The sequence below is a fragment of the Mercenaria mercenaria genome, chromosome 2 (genome assembly GCF_021730395.1).
Source record: "Mercenaria mercenaria strain notata chromosome 2, MADL_Memer_1, whole genome shotgun sequence".
Taxonomy (NCBI): Eukaryota; Metazoa; Mollusca; class Bivalvia; order Venerida; family Veneridae; genus Mercenaria; species Mercenaria mercenaria.
This window is the reverse complement of record NC_069362.1, coordinates 109112668-109129042: the sequence shown is the minus strand read 5'-3', so window position 1 is coordinate 109129042 and position 16375 is coordinate 109112668. Positions and strand designations below refer to the sequence as shown.

The window sequence follows — 16375 nt, the reverse complement described above, 5'->3', positions numbered from 1 at the left end:
AGATGACCCCTATTGATTTTGGGATCACTTGATCAAAGGTCAAGGTCACAGGAGCCTGAGCAGTAACTTGAGAACCACTAGGCCCAGAATGTTGAAACTTATTGGGATGACTGGACATGCCAGGTAGATGATACCTATTGCAGCCAACCATCTGTCTCTTTGACTTTCGCTCCTGATCCCTATTGACTTCTTGCCTATACGACTATGCATTGGGGAGACAGGCGCTTTTTTACAAAAGCATCATCTAGTTTGTGCAAATGTTATTGGGAAGGACTTTGAAATGGATGGAATTTCGAGATAAACTAGTTTGAGATGTTAGGGTTTTAACTATATGTAGGAAAGACCATAGCTGCCTAGGAAGATGGATTATCAAATGAAATTGTTTTTTATTGACTGCCTTGGCTTGGCTTGTGTGTAAATATTGAGCATTATAATGTTCGTTTGTTTGGGTTTTTAGCTCACCTGTCACGTAGTGACAGGGTGAGCTTTTGTGATCGCCATTCGTCCGTCCGTCCACAATTTCTTGTGAACACGATAGAGACCAAATTTTGCAAGTAATTTTGATCAAACTTGTACAAAACTTGTATTGGCATGATATCTCAATTCCTTTCGAAAACTGTCCAGATCTCGTCATTGGTTCTAGAGTTATTGTCCCTTAAAGGGCCAGAATCTGCTATTGTGCATGCATCAACAATTTCTTGTCTGCACGGTAGTGGTTTCATTTATGATTTTATTTTAACCGAACTTGCACACAACTTGTATCACCGTAAGATCTTGGTTTCTTTCTTGAACTGGCTAGATCCCGTTATGGGTTCCAGAGTTATGGCCAAAATTAGCTATTTTGACCTTGTCTGCACAATAGCAGCTTCATTTATGATTTGATTTTAACCAAACTTACAAACAACTTGTATCATTATAAGATCTTGGTTCCTTTCTTGAACTGGACAGATTCTTTTATGGGTTCCAGAGTAATGGCCCCTGAAATGGCCAGAATAAGCTATTTTGACCTTGTCTGCACAATAGTAGCTTCATTTATGATTTGAATTTAATCAAACTTGCACAAAACTTGTGTCACCATAAGATCTCGGTTCCTTTCTTAAACCGGTCAGATCCCATAATGGGTTCCAGAGTTAGGGCCCCTGAAAGGGCCAAAATTAGCTATTTTGACCTTGTCTGCACAATAGCAGCTTCATTTATGATTTGATTTTAACTAAACTTACACACAACGTGTATCACCACAAGAGCTTGGTTCCTGTCTTGAACTGGCCAGATTCCTTTATCGGTTCCAGAGTTATGGCCCCTGATAGGGCCAGATTTAGCTATTTTGACATTGTCTGCACAATAGTAGCTTCACTTATGATTTGAATTTAATCAAACTTGCACACAACTTGTATCACCATAAGATCTTGGTTCCTTTCTTGAACCGGTCAGTTCCCATAATGGGTTCCTGAGTTCCGGGGGTCACATAGTTTATGTAGACTTATATAGGAAAAAATCTTTGAAAAACCTCTTGTCCAAAACCACAGGGCCTAGGGCTTTGAATTTTGTATATGACATCATCTAGTAGTCCTCTACTAAGATTGTTCAAATTATTTCCTAGGGTCAACTATGGCTGCGCCCTGTGGGTCACATGGTTTACATAGACTTATATAGGGAAAAACTTTGAAAATCTTCTTGTCCAAACCACAAAGACAATGGATTTGATATTTTGTAATGTAGCATCATTTAGTGGTTCTCAACCAAGTTTGTTCAAATTATCCCTCTAGGGTCAAATGTGACCCCGCCCCAAGGGTCATATGGTTCATAAAGACTTATATAGGGAAAAACTTAGAACCCTCATGTCCATAACTTACATCATTCAAATTTGGACCACATGTATAGTTTTGAGTGGCAAGATGAACCTTGACATGAGTTGACCTTGATCTTGACCTAGTGACCTACTTTTTTACATTTCTGTAGCTACAGCCTTCAACTTTGGACCACATGCATAGGTTTGTGTACTGAAAAAAACTTTGACCTTGTTATTGACCTAGTGACCTACTTTCACATTTTTGAAGTCAGGCTTCAAATTTGGACCACATGCATGGTTTTTTGTTCCAAAATAAAATTTGACCTTGATTTTGACCTAGTGACCTACTTTCACATTTCTCAAGCTACAGCCTTCAAATTTGAACCACATGCATAGTTTTGTATACTGACATGAACTTTGATCTTGAGATTGACCTAGTGACCTACTTTCACATTTCTGAAGGAACAGGCTTCAAATTTGGACCGCTTGCATAGTTTTGTGTTCCGAAATAAAATTTGACCTTAATTTTGACCTAGTGACCTTCTTTCACATTTCTCAAGCTACAGCCTTCAAATTTGAACCACATGCATAGTTTTGTGTACCGAAATGAACTTTGATCTTAAGATTGACATAGTGACCTACTTTCACATTCCTGAAGCTACAGGCTTCAAATTTGGACCGCTTGCATATTTTTGTGTTCTGAATTCAAATTTGACATTGATTTTTACCTATGACCTGCTTTCACATTTCTCAAGCCACAGCTTTCAAATTTGGACCACATACACATTGTTTTGTACTGAAATTAAATTTGACATTGATTTTGACCTTGAGCTAGTCTTGAAATTTTGAACATTCAAAAATGGCTCAGTGGATGGCGCCAAGATCACTCTATAATCTCTTGTTAGGTTCATAGGTTAAAGGTCAAGGTCAGATTAAACCAGAAAGGAGAACTTTTGTTTACAGTGAGCATATAATTTCTGTTCCTTGTGCAATTACTGAATGCATCAAGGGGGGCATTTCGTGTTCGACGAGCTCTTGTTTATTATTGGCTGTGAGGAAAAACCGAGACCACTTTTCTGTGGTACAACATGGATGTTACCTCCAACTTTTAGGTGTATTTTGACTTATCTGTACCTTGTAAGATTGTTTTTCTTTTTGGTTAAATTTCTTCCCTTTGTTGTTCCTGTCCTTTGGACTTATGGCTATATAGAAAACTGATTTCAAAACAATTTTACACAAGACTAGTGTTCCTTGGGTGACCCTCTACTATATTCCTTCAAATAATTTTGATTCAGCGAAAAACATTGCCCCCAAGGGGATTTGCTTATTTTCCCTATATGCCTATATAGAACTTTGAAAATCTTTTTGTCAGAAACTGCTGGTCCGTTTTCAAATAATTTTACACAAATATTTCTTGGGTGACCCTCTACCAAATTCCTTCAAATAATTTTGATTCATTGAAAAAGTGGCCGCCTGGAGGAGGGGCTCATTTTCCAATATGGCTATACAGAAATCTTCTTGTATGGAACTACTGGCCTGATTTGAAAAGAATTTTATTTGAAGTAACTTTAAGACAATTTCAACTATATTTTCTCATAATTCTTTTGATTGATCTTGATTATGATTTTTTGACCTTCTTGTCTTTAAGTGCAATGATAACAGGTGAGCGATATAGGGCCATGAAGGCCCTCTTGTTTGATAATTCATTGGGATGATTATTATTTTTCTGATTCCAGAAAATGCTAAGTGTCCATCATTGGACGAACTGTTCCGTGAATCAGTAGAGTCGAGACCCTGTTCCGATACTGTAGGTGGTTACTGTGACGTTAAGTGTAACTCTTCGCAAGCGGTGATATCTGCACCTACACCTTACTATATCACCTGTGGATCACTAGGTGTCTATGATTACAGAGCACCTTTTGCTGAAACGTACTATCCTGCTTGCGAAGGTGAGTGGTGATTTTAGGTGTTTATTATGCAGACATGTATCAACAGTGACAGGAATAAGTTTAAGCAGAATATGGGGAAAGGAATTTTATGGCTAAGTATTGTTTCATTGGGTATTGCCTGCATTAAAGCCAGTATCATATGTACAGTAGTGTACAGTAGCATAAGAAATACTAAGGATAAAATGATACTGGGATCTTAAATAATATAATAACAGTCTTAGAATATATTAATAAAAGCTAATTACAAAAGGTTTGCTCGCAGGTTTGAAGAAAATCTGTAAATTTATTTTACCATTAAATATCAATAGGTATTTCATGTCTCATGAAAATCTGTATACTTCATTAGTCCCCTGCTGGTTGAAAACCTGTTTCGGGGACTATAGGATTGCTCTTTCCTGGCCATCCTACCATCCATTATTCTGTCTGTCCATTCACCTGCAATTTCGTGTCCTTCCTTCCATTTTAATAATACTTGGTACAAATGTTTCCCATGATGAGACAATGTGTCATACACAAAGTCCGGACCCCTAGCTCAAAGGTCAAGGTCACACTTGGAGGTCAAAGGTCAACAGGACTTTATTTCCTGTCGGGTGCATAACTCTGCCATCCATGAAGGGATTTTAATATTACTGTGCACAAATGTACCCCATAATAAGACAATGTTTCATACACAACTTTCAGACCCAAGCTCAAAGGTCAAGTTCACACTTGACAGTCAAATGTTAACATGGCATGAACAGTGTTTGTTTCATGTCCAGTTCAGTCCAGAACTATCATCCATCAAGGTATTACAATATTACATAGCATAAATTTCCCCTATAATCAGACATGTCATGCGCAACACCCAGAATCCTAGCTTAAAGGTCAAGGTCACACTTGAAGATCAAAGGAGAAAAGGGTTTTTTAGCTCGATAATACGAAGTATGGAAAGCTGTCCTATTCAACCTGGCGTCGGCGTCCTTCCACGTTCGCACTTTGGTTAAAGTTTTGATGCTGTTACACTTTATCTCTGTAATTACTTGATGGATTTGTTTAAAACTTAAAATAGTTATTCCTCATCATCACCCACATCATATGGCACAAGGGCCATAACACTTACACCATTATTTCATGAATTATCCTCCCTTTTACTTAGAATTATGTCTCCCACCACACAGTGGTGTGGGCGACATATTGATTTACTCCAGTCTGTGTGTGTGTGTTGGTGTGTGTGTGTTTGTGTGTGCGTGTGTGTGTGTGTGTGTGTTTGTGTGCGCGCGCGCGCGCGTGCGTGTATGTATGTGTGTGTGTGTGTCACAAAGCTTGTCCGCACTCTAAGTCGAACATTTCTCATCCGATCTTCACCAAACTTCAACAAAATGTGTCTGCCAATAAGTGCTCAGCCAAGTTTGATAACTAGCAAAATCGGCCTAGGCACTTCGGAATTATGGCCCTTGAATTACCAAAAACACTCGGATTTCTTGCGCATTTTTGCCCCCAAACCGGCGACTATACTACTAGTAGTTGGTGTCAAGAAAGCGCATGCACATGTGGATTAAGTAAACAGTAAATAAAGACTGACTTACTATTTAGATAATTAGGCAGTTGTGGGAGACATGCGCTTTTCTCAAAAGCATCTCTAGTTTCAGGTTAAAGTCTTGATGCACTTTCACTCTATCTCAGTTATTATTGAATGGATTTGATTCAAACTTAAAATAGTTGTTCCATCTTACCACCCATATCATATGACACAAGGTCCATAACTCTGGTACCAATATTTCATAAATTATGCCCCCTTCTTACTTAGATTTTCAGGTTAATTTTGATGCATTTTCGCTATGTCTCAGTTATTACTAAATGGATTTGATTCAAACTTGAGGTTGTTATTCCACATCATCACCTACATCTTAAGGTGCAAAAATCACGCTTGCACTGATTTCATGAATTACCCCCCTTTTTGCTTAGAATTATACTTATTTAATGTTTTTTTATCTCTCTTATTACTTAATACTTTAGACACACTCAAGCTATTGTCCATTATCTTCATTCTTATTGGAGTCATTAAACACTCTAGTGACAGCACCAGCTTTCTCAGATGTGCCCAGTTTCACTATCCGGCATTGAAATAGCTGAGCGTGCTGTCTCCTGTGACAGCTCTTGTTTACCTTTCTGTCATCAAAAACATGATTTAAATATCAGTTGACACAAACATTCCCCTGGATGAGACAATGTGCCATGCGCAAAACACAGACCCTTAGCTTAAAGGTCAACGTCAAACTTGGAAGTCAAAAGCCAAAATGGCTTCTTTCCTGTCTGGTCTGTAACTCAACAATCCTTGAAGGGATTTTAAAATTACCTGGTACAAATGTACCCCATATAAGACAATGTGTCATGCGCAACAGCTAAACCCCTTGCTCAAAGGTCAAGGTCATACTTAGAGGTCAAAGGTTGACCTGTCCAGTCTGAAAATACTTTATATAAGCTCATGTGTCATGTGGGCACAATTAAAACAATGTTGTATTTTCTTTAGAATACTTCCCTTTAATATGATGGTTTCTTACATTTTTTTCTCATATTTCTCCCACCAATTTCAATACTTATTTTTGCAAAATTAATGTTATAAAACAATCAACAATTGTATTTTTTTCATATATGCAAGTTTTAATCAAAGTATTGTGTTATAACATATTGTATATATAGTACAATATTGTTTACACATCATTGACAGATATCAGTTCATTATGTCATAATTTAGTAGAGAAAATTAGGTGCCTTCCAGTAGGAGACTTTCTATTGCATAGCAATACTTTATTCACTTGTTTGGTTACGAAATAAAACGAACCTAACTTACATTTATTTTTGAATATCACTATGTTTTATTTACGTGATTTTCAGAAAGAAACCTGGTTATTAGAATAGGGTACATCTTTGTCTAGGCAGGTCAGTTGGCAGACAGCATCAAACTGATCACTTCTGCTTAGTTACTTCAGTGGAGGTTCGAGATATTAAAATCAAACTTGGCTAATAGGTAGTTTATAGTAAGACCAAAGTTGGGATTGCATTTGGGTTCAGTGGAGTCAAGGTCACTATTATAAAAATAGTAAGCACAGTTCCCACAGAATATTTTTTAAGGATAGATGTAATGAAATGGTCAGCATAGTGGTATAAAGAGTTGGTTTATTGTACTTTTATTGTAATGCACAAATTTTGGAGGGAAGCAAACAAATAGTGGTTCTAATATATGTCCAGATCTTATATTTTAATTTTTGTACAAAAAGACAGAGCCATTTAGATGTCATAGGTTCAGTGTCTAGGTTACAGTTACTTAAATTAGAAAAAAAACAAGTCACTGGGATCATCAGAAAGATAGTTTCTGGTTTATAATTATATGCCAAAAGGGACGTATTATGTTATATTCCCGGTGTCCGTCCGTCCGTTAGCAATTTCGTGTCCGCTCTGTAACTCTTGAACCCCTTGAAGGATTTCAAAGAAACTTGACACAAATATTCACCACACCGAGATGACATGCAGAGCGTATGTTTTGGATGTCCCGCTTCAAGGTCAAGGTCATACTTAAGAGTCAAAGGTCATATCAGTTTGTTTCATTTCCGCTCTGTAACTCTTGAACTGCTTGAAGGATTTCAAAGAAACTTGGCACAAATGTTCACCACACTGAGACGACATGCAGAGCGCATGTTTCGGATGACTTGCTTCACGGTCAAGGTCACACTTAAGGGTCAAAATTCATATATGACTTTGCTTTGTGTATATTGCTCTGCATTGGAGTGCTCTTGTTTTTATTTGGCAGATCCCTTTTTTATTCACTTACAATAAAAAATATTTGAATTACTTCCCTTTTATGTTACTATAAATAGCTTATTTTGAAACTTTTTTATTATTGGCCGTAGAGGAAAACCGAGACCACTTTTCTGTGGTACAACATGGATGGTATCTCCAATGTTTAGGTGTACCTGTACCTGGTGTGGATATTTTTTGGAATTTCTTTTCTTCTCCTGTCCTTTGGACTTCAACAGTCAAGTTCTTTAAATTTTGCTTCCATCCTCTGATGTAACCCTTCGGGCGTATATTGCCCCGCTTGGTGGAGCTCTTGTTTTAGTTAGGACTGACATTTGGAATTGCGGTCACTGCTACTAAAAATAGAAAATGGTTTCTGCTCAGTATCTTCAGTTTTGCACAGACCTGTTGTCAACAAACTTGGTGTTTAGAAAGCTTTTCTGAAAGTAAGGGTCTAGGTGACTGTTACTAGAATAGATTTATTTATTTATTTATTTATTTATTTATTTTATTGAGTTTAAAATCGAACCGACACTATTATAGGTCATATGGCGACTTTCCAGCTTTGATGGTGGAGGAAGACCCCAGGTGCCCTTCAGTGCATTATTTCATCACAGGCGGCCACCTGAGTAGAGCCACCAGCCTTCATGGCTTCCTGACAGTCACATGAGGAATTCAGCACCCCGAGTGAGGCTTGAACCCACATCGGTGAGGGGCAAGTGATTTGAAGTCAGTGACCTTAAACACTTGGTCACAGACGCCCCTATTACTATAATAAAAGAACTGTTTCTGTAAATGTTGAAAACCTGGTTTTGTGGCAGTTTTATCATCTTAGGTAGGACTCTATTAATCTACATGTTTAATGATTCATCTGTATAGTTTCATCATAAAAAAGGTCTTGGTTAAATGTTTGAGTTCATAATTTTTTCTCATTCAGAAGAAAATAAATAACTTGACAAGCTTCATGAAAAGATAAATTGAAAAGCATTTGTAAATGAAAGAGAAGCTTTTAATTGATCCTCTTTTAAGAATCAGGCCTGTTAATTGCACGGATTTTACATGCTGCATAGATATACAGCCTTGAATTTATAACTTGAGGTAATTGGGTTATGCTCAGTCTTGAAGGAAGCTTAATTGTATCTCCCTTGAGCCTGATTTCTTAGAAAATAGCCAGAACTGATGACTAACAAGAAGGCACTGTCTCTTACAAGTTGGTCTAAATTCATTATCAGCTACTTTTGGTCAATATTATGTAGGGTTTTCTTTCTTTAATGTTTGTAAAAAGAGCTTTCCAGGAATTCAAAATAGTTATGAATAAAAGCCAGCATTTTCTTAGAAAGGGCATCCTGTGAATTCAAGACAGTTATAAATAAAAGCCAGCATTTTCTTAGAAAAGGCATCCTTTGAATTCAAGACAGTTATGAATAAAAGCCAGCGTTTTCTTAGAAAATGCATCTTGTGACTTCAAGACAGTTATGAAAAAAAAGCCAGCATTTTCTTAGAAAAGGCATCCTGTGAATTCAAGACAGTTTGGAATAAAAGCCAGCATTTTCTTAGAAAAAGCATCCTGTGAATTCAAGACAGTTATGAATAAAAGCCAGCGTTTTCTTAGAAAAGGCATCCTGTGAATTAAAGACAGTTTGGAATAAAAGCCAGCATTTTCTTAGAAAGGGCATCCTGTGGATTCAAGACAGTTATGAAAAAAAGCCAGCATTTTCTTAGAAAAAGCATCCTGTGAATTCAAGACAGTTTGGAATAAAAGCCAGCATTTTCTTAGAAAAGGCATCCTGTTAGTTCAAGACAGTTATGAAAAAAGCCAGCATTTTCTTAGAAAAGGCATCCTGTGAATTCAAGACAGTTATGAATAAAAGCCAGCATTTTCTTAGAAAACGCATCTTGTGCATTCAAGACAGTTATGAATAAAAGCCAGCATTTTCTTAGAAAAGGCATCTTGTGAATTCAAGACAGTTATGATAAAAAGCCAGCATTTTCTTAGAAAACGCATCTTGTGCATTTAAGACAGTTATGAATAAAAGCCAGCATTTTCTTAGAAAACGCATCTTGTGAATTCAAGACAGTTATGAAAAAAAGCCAGCATTTTCTTAGAAAAGGCATCCTGTGAATTCAAGACAGTTAAAAAATAAAAGCCAGCATTTTCTTAGAAAAAGCATCCTGTGAATTCAAGACAGTTATGAATAAAAGCCAGCGTTTTCTTAGAAAAGGCATCCTGTGAATTAAAGACAGTTTGGAATAAAAGCCAGCATTTTCTTAGAAAGGGCATCCTGTGGATTCAAGACAGTTATGAAAAAAAAGCCAGCATTTTCTTAGAAAAAGCATCCTGTGAATTCAAGACAGTTTGGAATAAAAGCCAGCATTTTCTTAGAAAAGGCATCCTGTTAGTTCAAGACAGTTATGAAAAAAGCCAGCATTTTCTTAGAAAAGGCATCCTGTGAATTCAAGACAGTTATGAATAAAAGCCAGCATTTTCTTAGAAAACGCATCTTGTGCATTCAAGACAGTTATGAATAAAAGCCAGCATTTTCTTAGAAAAGGCATCTTGTGAATTCAAGACAGTTATGAAAAAAAGCCAGCATTTTCTTAGAAAACGCATCTCGTGCATTTAAGACAGTTATGAATAAAAGCCAGCATTTTCTTAGAAAACGCATCTTGTGCATTCAAGACAGTTTGGAATAAAAGCTAGCATTTTCTTAGAAAATGCATCCTGTGAATTCAAGACAGTTATGAAAAAAAACCAGCATTTTCTTAGAAAAGGCATCCTTTGAATTCAAGACAGTTATGAATAAAAGCCAGCATTTTCTTAGAAAACGCATCTTGTGCATTCAAGACAGTTATGAATAAAAGCCAGCATTTTCTTAGAAAATGCATCTTGTGAATTCAAGACAGTTATGAATAAAAGCCAGCATTTTCTTAGAAAAGGCATCCTGTGAATTCAAGACAGTTATGAATAAAAGCCAGCATTTTCTTAGAAAACGCATCTTGTGCATTCAAGACAGTTTGGAATAAAAGCCAGCATTTTCTTAGAAAATGCATCTTGTGAATTCAAGACAGTTATGAAAAAAAAGCCAGCATTTTCTTAGAAAAAGCATCCTGTGAATTCAAGACAGTTACGAATATTAAAAAGCAAAACATTTTCTAAAACAGAGCATCTTGAGAATTAAAGATAGTTGGGAAAAAACAATATGTTTTGAAAAAAGAACATCTTAAAGATTAAAGACAGTTGGGAATAATAACAGCATTTCATAAAAAAGAGTAGCCTGTGGATTCCTGACACTTATGACTTAAAAACAGCATTGTCCCCATGAAGTTTAGACAGTAGTGAATGACAAGAAAAGCAACATGTTCTAGAAAAAAAGGAGCATCATTTTTATTAAAGACAATTAGTAATAAAAATAACATTTTCCCTATATATAAAAACAGCATTTTCTCCATTGAATTTTTAAAAAAAAAATTGAGAAGAAAAACCAGCATTTAACCCTAGAATTCAAGACATCTGTAAATAAAAATGTCATTTTCTGTAAAAGAGCAACCAATGAATTAAAGGCATGAACTGTTGTTATTGAAAAAACACTTTGTTTTAAAGAAAGTGCAACTTGTTAATCCAGACAGTTGTGAGGCAAAATTCTGAGTTTTAAAAGTGGTCTATCAAAGGGCTAGATAAAAGTGTCATGTAAATTACCAAATCATCATTGTAACAGAATTTTTTTTAACTATTTCATAGTACCTTAAAATTGATCAGTGCCAGTCTCATTAATATTTTCATCTAACTTTACTTTTCTTATTTATCATTTATAACTTTAATTTTTTTGTTCATTCAAGCCGCGGTACTAGCAAAATTTATAGATTTAACATCTTTGTTCATTCCAGCCGCGGTACCAGCAAAATTTATAGCTTTAATATTTTTGTTCATTTCAGCCGCAATACAAGCAAAATTGATAGCTTTAAAATTTTTGTTCATTCCAGCCAAGGTACCAGCAAAATTTATAGCTTTAATATTTTTGTTCAATCCAGCCGCGGAAACAGCAAAAGTAAGAGATTTAATATTTTTGTTAATTCCAGCCGCGATACCAGTAAAATTTATAGATTTAATATTTTTGTTCATTCCAGCCGCGGTACCAGCAACATTTATAGCTTTAATATGTTTGTTCATTCCAGCCGCTGTACCAGCAAAATTTATAGATTTAATATTTTTGTTCATTCCAGCCGCAGTACCAGCTAAATTTATAGATTAATATTTTTGTACATTCCAGCCGCTGTACCATCAAAATTTATTGATTTAATATTTTTGTTCATTTCAGCCGCTGTACCAGCAAAATTTATAGCTTTAATATTTTTGTTCATTCCAGCCGCTATACCAGCAAAATATCAGCTTGATGTTTCCATGCAGTTTATGTTGGAAATAACCTGTACTAACATCCCAGATTCTACTCTCAGTAGAATGGATGAAGAAGTACGGAGCAAATTTGTGGAAAACATAAAACCAAGATGGAATAACATTTGTGAGGGTGATTGCACTAACCTGATAGATGTACAGTACAAGTGCGGGAATGCAGACAATGTATTTGTGGAGTTTTCCCTTGTTTTAACAAGGTGCAGTTATTCTTTTGGTTTGAATATAGGAAATTTGGCTCCAAGGCAGACCGAGTGTTTGTGTTTTTTAGCTTACCTAAACGTAAGGTTCAGGGTGAGCTATTAGTACAATTGGATGATCCAGCGTTCATCATCTGTCATCCACAATTTACATAAACGGCTTCTTTTTGGATGCTTCTAGTCAGAATTGTAGCAAACTTAGTCTGTAGCATCTTGCCAAGGTTGTCTCATGGGTTTGTTCAAACCATTTCATTTGATCTCTGTAAAGAGATATTTGATCTAAAATACTACCTTGGTAGCCTAGTAGTAAATCATGTGCTTCAAGTGTGATAGGTCATGGATTCACTCCCTGGCCACGTCATACCAACGACATGAAAAATGTTACCACTAGCTTCCTTTCTTGGCACTCAGAATTATGGGGATAGTTCTAGAACTTGTTCCCCCCAGTGTTTGTATAATTTGATTGGGTGGTGTATCATGTCACATGTTAACTGTGTGATTTTCCAGTGAGGCAGCACTATATAGGTGGGGATTGTGCCCACTGCTACAAGTAGACAAAAATGTTGATATATTAACTGAAAAATTGTTGAACACCCCCTCCACACACACAGAGAGCTAAAAAAAGAAAAACCTTTAAATGACTTCTTCTCATGAAATGCGGGATGGATCTTTGTCAAACTTGGTTTGTAGCATCATTATTAGTTTTTTTTAATACGGGACTGCTTGCTTTGTCTCTTAAAGGGGCTGCTAGAGATAAAATAGAAAAAAGTCTAAAACTTACTTCTCATGTTCTGAATGGTTCTTCATCAAACTTGGTTTGTAGCATCATTGCAAGATTCTCTCCCAAATGTGTTCAAGTGGGGCACCCAACCTCTTTTAGGAGCTGCTAGAACTAAAACAGAAAACCTTTAATGTGAGTCGATACCTTATTCGTCAAATATGACATTCCCGCCGAATTTGATGAAACTTTGTCCAACTGTAGCACTATGGTTCTAAACTATTTTTCCGTCGTCTTGGCAACAATGCGTTATCAGTGATGACGTCACGAACGTCACAACTAAGGGCGCCAAAATGTCGAAATACTGCTGTTTTGAGTCCTCTAAAATGCCTAATTATGATTTAAAATCAGCGAAACTGTATATTTTGAAACTTTATTTAATTTATATTAGGACTAGCGTGTTTGTAAGTGGTATCGCACCATATTACCACGGACACTTATCATTTGATAAAGCAAACCATGTTCCTTCTGATATAAAATTTTTACAAAAAATCGGCAAATATACGCAAAAATGACATCTTTAAAAATCTACAGACCCATTAAAAGTCTGAATTTCGGCACAAGTGATCAATTTGCAAATGAAATATCAAATAAAAAAGGGAACTTTACGTTTTCAGTTTTTCACAATATTGTGTTGAAGACAAACTGTCCTTCCGATTTTTGGACGTACAACTCAACGTTTTGACGTTATATACCATGTACGTAAAGCGCGCCATAGCAATTTGATATCTATACATGTGTTTGTTCTTCGATCTACGAGGAGGTCACATAATAAGCGAATATAATTAAGGGTAAATTAATTGTAAACTTTGATATCGTATCGTGCGTAGTTGATAAAAGTAAATGAATGTTATAAGGACAGTTCCAGAATTAATTGTATTGGAGGGTCGGAAGGCACTTCTTGAAAAAAAAAAAACAAGAAAAAAAAAAACAACAACATCCATACTTTTTAATTTTCCTCCAACCCCACTTCCCATGATTTTTTATTTTCCTCCACCACACTACCTATAATTATGAATTTTCTACTAACTCCTACCACCTACAATTACTAAATGTACAACAATCGAAACATGGAGAGAGTCTGTGGAATTTACCGTTTTCCCTTTATACATCTCAAAAACGTCTAAGAGTCACCAAATTGCTTCATTCCGCTTTGAAAATTTGCCGTTAGAATGGAAAAATGTCTAAACCCCATCCATCTGATTTATTATAAGCTCACCCGTAAAACATGTTCGTTTACAGCTTCCAACCCAGCACTTCAAGAAGTGAGTCACAAGAACAAGTGAATCAATCGTCATTACATACCTGTTAGTGTTTAAACGTTAACATCCTTTCTTATTTTTTGAAACCATGAATATAATATTAAATACTCGAATAAAAAATCATAAGAGCCTGTGACGAGAAATATAACGCCAAAACCTAATTTTCTATAAGCATTCGGTCATTACCGAAGGAACATCATGGAAGGCACATGCTGTTTTCCCGCCAAAATACAAAGAAGAAACGTCTGCTTCCCTATCTGTCAAGAAGACCCGATATTTACGCATATTCAAGCCGAATTTCAATTACGTTTCCAGCTTGACGTTTACATCTTCCGAACAGTGTACGAAAATGTATATAGTGATCTAACACAGTTCCTACTGAAATATGGTACATGTATCGGAAGAATCATGTTGTGTCATTAAAACATACATGTATCATGCCTTCATGCTCTGACGCCGACAAGACTTGTGATTTATTTGAACAGTCATGATTCATGGAAATTCACTCATCCGTTTTTAAAATAATGATTTCACGCAGTACATGTTTTAGTAAACTTCTTTTAAAGGCATTGACCTCTAGATCCTACGACAACAAAAAAGAAAAAACATAGATATCAAAAGATTATTGCTATATTTTTTAAGGTTTTAAAACTACTCTCTTGATTTGGTAGTTTAAGACAGATTAGAAACAAAAAATCGTGTTCTAATGGTCAAAACATGACTGAACTTCAAGCGAAAATCTGGAGGCCAGTGCCTTTAAATGGCTAAACGTGAAAGTATCTTGTGATTTTTTGTCTACATACTGTTTAACCTATAATGGAAATAATGTAAGACTGGTTATATTTAGGAAAAGATGTGAAATATTTCGCATGTCACATTTTTTTTTTACTTTAGCGTAATATAGGTTTTTAAAAAGTTTTCTTTTTACGATGCTGGCTTTGTCATTAATACTTCTAACTACTTTTATGATAGGTCTGTCTATTATTTACATTAATCTGGGGGCAAAATATGATTGGAAACTAACAGAAGATAAGTTCATATTGCAAATCAGATAAGCATGCAGGTATTTTAAAGAAACCGATGTTCGCGATTTTTTACAGTTTAACTTTGCAGTGATGTATAAGCAATTTTTCTGAAAAAATATAGTTCAAATACATGTTAAGCCACGTATTAAAAGAGAAAACATTTGCGTAACTCTGTAGTAAATATAATCGTAGGCAACATTAGTGACTTCACATAATTATAAACGAGAATGAATGCTTGGAATATTATACTGCTGGTTTTCTTAGAGATTTACATTTTGCTGTGGAAAAAAAGGTTTCCGAATCGACTAGTGCTTCACAAGTATATCAAAATACCTGAGGCAGATATGTCCTTAATATCGATGATGACGATATAAAAATTCCGTCGGCATTGGATAATAAAATCGGTAGCATTGATTTATCAACATACGATTTTGCAATGTGTGGAATTGCACGATGAATCTGTACGCCTGTTTTAAGTAGTCGTGCAGCATGTAAAAATTCGACTGATATTAGGGAAATGTGATTTACATGCAAGAAAAAAAATCTACTCAATTCACGCATGTTTTCGTTTCGGCCTGCCTCGATTTCATTTAGCTATATTCTATTTCTTTTTCCCCGGTTCAGTTTTTGGTGCGTATGCGAAACAGCCATTACTAAGATAATAATACGCCCGACGTGACAGACAGAATACACGTGCGAATGAGGGGCGGGATTAAGGACGCTGACTGCAAATTCAGCGGGAACGAGACAAAAAAAAGAAATATTAAATGAACATAAATAAAAGGAAAGATCATATTTCCTAGATCGGTGATGTCAAAATTACGTTCCGTGTATCGCGGTCAGTTAAGTAGCGACTTGTAGTTAAAAGGGAAGGAAAATGTTCTTGCGTGAAACCCAGATAGCTGGTAGTGCGTCAGTATTAGAAAGACTGTTGCATAATAATTTCCCAAAGTTGTTGGCTCATGAATAGAGTTGAAATGGACCTAAGATATAATGCAAACGTCCTAAGTGCAACGATGCAAACAATAGGCAACGTCGATAAAACGTTGCGTTTTACGTCCAAAAATCGGATGGACAGTTTGTCTTCAACACAATATTGTGAAAAACTGAAAACGTAAAGTTCCCTTTTTTATCTGACATTTCATTTGCAAATTGATCACTTGTGCTGAAAATCAGACTTTTAATGGGCT

General features: G+C 35.9%; 1 protein-coding gene across 4 annotated transcripts in view; it reads left to right on the top strand.

Annotated features, from left to right (window-relative positions):
• LOC123564875 (uncharacterized) overlaps positions 1-16375 on the top strand; it is a 531225-nt gene that overhangs the window by 432209 nt on the left and 82641 nt on the right. For all 4 annotated transcript variants that reach the window (XR_008369995.1, XM_053537514.1, XM_053537515.1 and 1 more), the window contains one exon: positions 11877-12120. Coding sequence is in view for 3 of the 4 variants with exons in the window: in XM_053537514.1 (XP_053393489.1) it covers positions 11877-12120 (244 nt within the window). In the remaining variant the exon portion in view is untranslated. The remainder of the gene's footprint in view (positions 1-11876; positions 12121-16375) is intronic.